Source organism: Phalangium opilio, unplaced genomic scaffold, assembly GCF_054372755.1.
Source record: "Phalangium opilio isolate 3A_F unplaced genomic scaffold, DU_Popi_V2 ptg000060l_1, whole genome shotgun sequence".
NCBI lineage: Eukaryota > Metazoa > Arthropoda > Arachnida > Opiliones > Phalangiidae > Phalangium > Phalangium opilio.
The window spans coordinates 3,348,622-3,355,538 of record NW_028324177.1 but is presented as its reverse complement, the minus strand read 5'-3'; the positions used below and the strand labels follow the sequence as shown (position 1 = coordinate 3,355,538).

The 6,917-nt window shown below is 39.5% G+C and overlaps 1 protein-coding gene across 2 annotated transcripts; it reads right to left on the bottom strand.

The window, feature by feature from the left end:
• Positions 1-1,631: 1,631 nt before the first annotated feature.
• On the bottom strand, positions 1,632-5,286 carry LOC149666590 (uncharacterized). Of its 2 annotated transcripts, none has more exons than XM_089841536.1 (2): positions 3,790-5,286; positions 1,632-3,654 (listed from the first exon to the last, which is right to left on the bottom strand). In XM_089841536.1, exon 2 carries the CDS (start codon positions 3,651-3,653, stop codon positions 3,336-3,338), a length of 318 nt encoding a protein of 105 aa, XP_089697662.1. In that variant the 5' UTR covers position 3,654; positions 3,790-5,286; the 3' UTR covers positions 1,632-3,335. The 2 variants fall into 2 exon arrangements, 1 of the variants encoding a protein (XP_089697662.1); XR_016368237.1 differs by having other exon boundaries at positions 2,727-2,912; positions 2,985-5,285.
• Between the last annotated feature and the right edge of the window lie 1,631 nt (positions 5,287-6,917).

The window sequence follows — 6,917 nt, the reverse complement described above, 5'->3', positions numbered from 1 at the left end:
GGTTTATGTCAGCTTTCTTAAGGCTAGATATACCATTGAAAGGTGTAATGGATGTCTAAAGCAACGCTTTCGGTGTTTGCTAAAGGCTAGGGCTCTCCATTACAATTCGAATTTCGCGGCACATATCATTATGGCATGTGTTGTTTTACATAACATGTGTATGGCGAATGGCCTTTGCGAAGACATTGACGTAGAAGACGACGATGCCCCATATGTGTTAGCGTGTTACTATAGAAGATGGGAATTAAGAAAAATAACAAAACAGAAATTCAATGCTCGTCGTTCGCTCGGAAAATTTCATTCTTTCAATTAACACCTGTTAATTTTGTTATAAATATGACAAAAATAATACAATAAAGACAAAGAAAGTTGGAGAACTTTGAATACACTTATCAAAACATAACATCCTTCGTTAAGTTTTTATTTAATTTAATCCTTAATAATATCTTATCACATTATACAAGCCGTCGATATTTTGTATTTAAATACGTAACTTTGTGTAATAAAATGGTAAACGCAAAATGATTAGCAACGGTAGTACGTAGACGAAAGCCATTGTAATTTACTCGTGGCTCGGGGCCAAGCGTCCGAGTTAAAATCCACCTTCAAGGAAATGGTTAACACCATACAAGTCATGCACAATATGTACTTTAACGAAATAGTATGCAGTTAGGGAAGGGGTGTCGTGGAGGTACATCTCCCATACTTCCCGAATGTAAAGAAACTGAAGGACAAATGGAGGTGAGTAATATAAGAAACTTTTATTTATAAATAAAGAGAATGAAAATGTAATAAATATGTGTGCGTGCGTGCACTGCGTTAGGTGCAGCTATGGCACCCCGTAACCTCCACTGAGAACCGAGCGCGGGGGGAGATGTTTCTAAACCTTTTCGTGGAATCGATGGATGTAACAACATAGTCCCCATCCGGAGTTCCTGTTGCACCTCCCCAGCCTCAGGAATTCGCAGTCACCGTACCATCAATGGCACCACCACCAACTCAGCCGCCACCCCTAAGACGGTATAGGGGTCAAAAGAGGCCCAGTTTCCAACAACCAACGGAGGACTCTAGACCGTCCCTAGAGGATGGATTGGTGGACGGTGACGGTATTTCAAGTTTATTTTGAAGAAAAATGAAATAAAAAAAACAATTTAAGATAATAAAATATTTTCCCAATTGGATAAAAAATTACTACTTGTTTATTTGCTAGAGGCGAAGCATACATTATCATTTCTTATTGCCGGGAGTGTGGCGCACTCCTGTAAGCCAAGCTTCTGGGCGGCAAAATTTGAGGGAATAAGACACATGTCGGCGATCCTGCCCTATAGGTGCCGACTGCCCCGTGTCCGCCGGAGGTGACTTGACCCCCACACCCCGTCCTTCACCTCCCAAGTAAACCTCATTTCTTTCCCCTGCTTACACACGTACTGAAACCTGTATAATCACATCCTTGCCGAGGTGCACTGACCCACTCGCATTGAAACCCTCCCAAAAATAGAATCTTTTCTTATTTAATTGCTGTTAAAAATGCAAAGTTATCATAATTTCATTTAACATAGTATTATTGCAATAGGTATTAATAATTTTTGAAAGACCACCCATTAGACAATACTAACAGGAAATATATTACATGTAAACCGCAGACGAAGCCCCAAAAAACTTCCTTGAAGGGCAAGTCCCGAACCAACGGAATTTTAACATACATAGTTTATTAAAAAAAAGTCCACCAATTCTACTGTCCTTATGGCAGTAGTAGATGATAATTACAGATTTATAACCATTGATGTTGGGGTATACAAAAATATTTATAAAAAACTAAGATTAATTGAAATTATATAAGAGATCACGGTCGCTATACGAGGTCTAGGTTTACCTCCAGAAAAATAATATAGGTAACCTAACCAGAGAACATTTTTCTTTTTCCCGAGAGCCAATCTCAGTTTTCCCTTGGGAGTTTATCTCCCAACCCTAAAAACAAAACTACTAAACCGTAAAATTTTAAATGGCCGAGGGAGGACGCGAGATCAATCGACCGATCTAATTTGATCAGCCATTGGGCGCAAAACCAAAACCACGGAAAGAAAGGACCCAGTCAACACTAAAAAAAAATGTGATAACCCCTGTTAAACATTATTAGGTTTCTCGGGGTAACCTTTGTTCCTTTTATTACTCAGAATTTTGGATATAGAAAAAAATATATGTAAGAACAGTTCCAAAAGATGGGGGATGCAACATGGCTGCCAGATTCCTTGGGGTTTCTACTCCTTGGATCTGGCAGTGCCTAGTGCCTCCATGTTACTTCTTTAGAAGTAAACTTTTTAGGATTTTGTTGTAACTAGAAATCAGTTGCAGTTCGCTTCTGTACCTCGCGGGTCAGTGTCTTTCCTTTGTATTCTCCAAGACGGAGTGTTAATTGTAACCGCCGCGACGGGTTATTCCTTAATAGCTTTATAAAATATTTCAAAGCATTTAATTATTCAATTATAATTTATAAGTTCTCACTGGATTTGTCTTTTCATTTTACTTATTTTTTGGCCCTCGGGAATCTTTTCCCTTATCTAAGGAGGGTTACAACGTGATATTTATTCATTAGTCACGAGCTAATGTTAACAAAACTCAATTTGGTTAGTCTAAATATAAGGGTCATGTTTTTCGCCGCAAAAACGAAAAAAGGCCGTTAGAGGATTGTACCAACAGCCCTCTGAAACGACTGCAATCGAAAATTACCCGAAAATCTGTTGATGACCAAAAAAATGCGTACAAAAGTAGTTTTGATGATAGCCAAAGATGGCCTACCGTTTAGCAGCGTGGATGGTGAAGGTTACCGAGGTATAATGGAGACTGCTGCTCCAGATGTTGGCATTCCAAGTCGTCGAACCATGATTAGGGACATAGAGATTGTCTACAACAACCTTATGCCACAATTAAAGGTACGACTTTTCAGATGAGCTATAAAATGTGTGCTTAGATTTAATCTTTCATACTTTCTAGAATATCTTCCAATTTTTGGGGGGCAAACAACTGCACTTAATGCTTGATTTGTGGAGTAGTAGGATAAGGGAGTCCGTGCTTGGCGTGAGGATGCAGTACATTGATGAAAGTCTTTATTTTCAAAACCAACTGGTCTCTTTTATCCATTTTCTCGAGAATCATACTGGTGTAAACATTTTAAAGAAAATTAATGAGGTTTTAAACAATTCTGGGATAGATCATAAAAAGAAAATCATTAATTATAAAAATACTATTAAATTATTTCTTTTAAAATTTATATTGTTTTTAAATACTATCCTTATCAGATTTACTCCATTTGCTCCGACAATGCTGCAAACATAAGTTTAGCAGTAAATTAGGCTAACAAAATTGCAACGATGAAGGTGAACCAAATTGAATCTGGGTCTGATTCTGATGGTAACGTATACGAAAGCAATGACCGCGACCCGCAACTGAAGTTTCAACCATGTTGGAGTGGCTTGGCTGACATTTTTCTTGAGTTGAAAATGAACAACCAATTGACTTGGAACGAGGGGAAGGACAAGAAGCAGACTTTGTAGATGAGGACTATCAAGTCGAAGATAGTGACATTGATTTTCCGCAAACCAATTGGAAAAGGAAGCGATGTGTTGCTCACTCATTGCAACTTGTAGTAAATGCATCCTTGTTTAGGAGGAAAAATAGAGGAATTTTTTAAGCTCTCTCCACTTCCCCTGTCTTCGTCCCCCCCCCCAAATCCTCTAACCCTTATATCGGCTTATATTTGTAGCTGACCATTCATACGGCTAGTTGAAGTACCTTACTCTTTCCTCGGAGATGCGAACGGAAACCTAGAGCCGTCTCGTGAGGAAACTAAGCGATGAGATTCATTTAGCACTTTCGAATCTTTGAGAATGGCAGCCTTTTGCTTGCATCCTCTGAGTAAAATTCAAGCTGATGTTTTTTCATTGAGCGCAGTCTTTCGCACGATTAACGTCATCTCCACCAATGTATTGTGCCATTTGACTTTAGGAGAAGTAATGGCTTCTAACCTAAAGAAGATCTATTTTGCTTATCGTGATGATCCTGTGCCATTAGATACTAATGCTTGCACACCCGAATTTGAAGAAATTTGGGAGGGGGTGGTCATTCAAAGAATTTTCGATCATTCTGAGTCCTTGGGGGATGCACCTTCAGTCTCTAATGAACCTGATGATTCTGAATCTAAGAATCTTTTTTAAATAATCGTAATTCCTATTCTGAAATGAAGATTACTTCAGATAATTCATTATTTGGAGTGGACATCATTTCAGGAACGGAGTTAAAATTGCCGAAAAGTGATAAGAAATCGACTGATTTGCAATCATTTTTGGATGATTTTAATTCCGATTTTGAAATGACGATTACTCCTGATAATTCTTTATTTGGAGTAGACATCATTCCAGTTCTACTGAAGTTAGTATGTTTACTCACAATTTTGAATTATTTAAACTTCCATCGACATCTGCGAGTAACAGAGGTTTCTGTGTTCTAACTAAGAAAGCCGTATTTACGTTCCGAGAGCGCAATAAGATTCCTCAGAGAAGTCCGCACTTCTCTCGGAACTTCATACTTTTACTTCAATTGAATTTAATCAACTTAGTCACTTTTACTACAATATTACCTAATTTTAACCCAGGTTGAGCCGCACGGGTACTATCAAGTACCACCCTGCCTTCGATCCTCCAAGCAACGCCACCTATACACACAAAGCCCACGCGCGCTCTGGAAAAAAATTATGAAACTTCCTCGTTTTAGTCTTTTTAATCGTAACGGCCATTTTTAAGTCGATACTATTAATACGATTTTAAGAAATAGAATTTTCCATGCAAATGTATTTTTGCCTAAAAACGAAGATGGGACGATGGTTAGAACAGCGCCACCTATATTATTACAAAATTGCTTTCTTAGCTTAGAATCTAGTCGAATTTCATTTTCATTTCGCGAAGTAGTCGCGTATAGGGTTCGGGGTGGGGGTAATTACTTTCCTTTAATTTTACTTCGTCCGACGTTATATCTCCGCTTGGTTTTTTTAGGCCTAAGCGAAAGAACCAGACAGTGACCCCTTTTTAATCTAATTTCTAAGAGGACGGAAGCGTCACTTTCCGAAAGTTTTAAAATGGTTTCCTTAATCGACACCGTAATCACGATCAGTTTATCGTTCTACATTATGACACCCTTTAAAAATATCGAGATTTTCCGGATATACGAGTTTCATTAATAACCTTAGAAAAATAGTGTGGGACACTATGGAACGTTCGAAGATAATATCGATTCAGCCACGTTCTTTCGCAAAAATCAAACCAAGTATTCCGATCGATACGGTAGAGGAGCCTAAATTGTGATATCGCTTTGCGATTTTGACCGTTTCGGTGATGTTTTTGCCCGAAATTTATCAATAAGAATAGCCGCCGATGATTTAAATCCCCGTAACGTTTCTTTTTTATTCGCCTCAATAACCTTCGGGCAGTCGCAAAAAGTAATTACTTCTTGGAAAACATTTTGCCCATCAAGGAAGAGAAGTGCGTGGAATGCATATTTCATTTCGCGTTTGACTTTTCCAAAATCAACGAAACTTTAGTATCGAGTTACAAGGGTCTCTTAGAGTCAATGGGCGGCTCACCTACATCGTCTTACGCTACCGGCGCGTGAAGGGGATTCGAAAATTATTACTACAATCTCGTCGTGACTCTCGCGGAGACCCCGGTGGCCGTTACGATGGCTAGAATGTACATGAACTTCGCCAAATTCGCGCATCTAAACGAGCTGAAATTTTTCGACGAACCTAGTATCGCAACTTTCCTTATAAACTTTGCCAGCGAATTCGTCGGTATCGGAAATTTTAGAGACTCGACCCGTTTTAGGAAAACTTTGGACGATATATTCGATCCAAATAACGTCTTGTGGAATATATTGGTAAAATTGGTAGAGAACTTTAAGGGCATCGCTCGATTGGAGTTGGTACTTTCCAGTTCGGCTACTGTTAAACCAAAGACTCTTGTACGGACAACCAAAGAACTGCTTGGGGGGGTTTTTCTAAATGTCTCCAAAAAAAAACACCTGAAAATCTTTAAACCAATGACAAGGTTTCTGATAATTTTGCCCTCGGAAATTGTACCGTTGTACGTGCTAAATACCTGGAAGTCACGTATTTGATCTTGAACACGCCTTCACTCAAGTAAAAAGTATAAAATGATGGGGTTGAGACCCCAAAAGGTACCACTTTCTCTCGAATTACACCACAAATGGGCCACCGCAAACAAGAAGATCAAGCCATGGATCTCTCTTCAACAAGGTAAGAAATACTTTTTTTAAAAAACTTTTTTAGGGAATACTTAGCTATAGAGAAAGATTTTCTATGTCCATGGGGTTGATACCCCTTATTCACCCTGCGAGTATTCGGACTCGCCGGGTACTTCCCGATAAGGGACCTACGACGCCCGCGCTGCGTCGTTGGGCCTCGCCGACGACAGGCGCCCAGCCCACCACCCAACCCGTCCCCGCCGCTCAGTCCGAAGCCGCTCAGCCCGCAGACTAGCCCACCACCCTCACCAGCACCATATAAGCCTCTCCGGGCTATTTATTACCCATGGCTAGTAATGCCCTGTAAGGGAGAGGATGATCTGAATATCAAGGGGGAGTTGTAAGTGATTCATTTAATTTTTTTTATTATATCATAAAACTATAATCTCTATTTATTTACAGCGTGATTTGCCAAATCATAGTGTACCTGGTGGTACTCGCCGAGGTCGTGGCGGACGACGCATTTATGCACGACCTGCTGAATTAAGTTCGGCAGGTCGTGTATAATAACTGCGTCTTATTCCCCACGAGTGAGTTTTCACCCATAATTTTATGATTTTATCTAAATTTAATTTTATAATATTTATTGCAGCCTCTTGGTTTTT

Coding starts and splice junctions, on each gene's coding strand:
- LOC149666590 (XM_089841536.1), bottom strand. CDS start 3,653: ATGCATTTACTACAAGTTGCAATGAGTGAGCAACACATCGCTTCCTTT.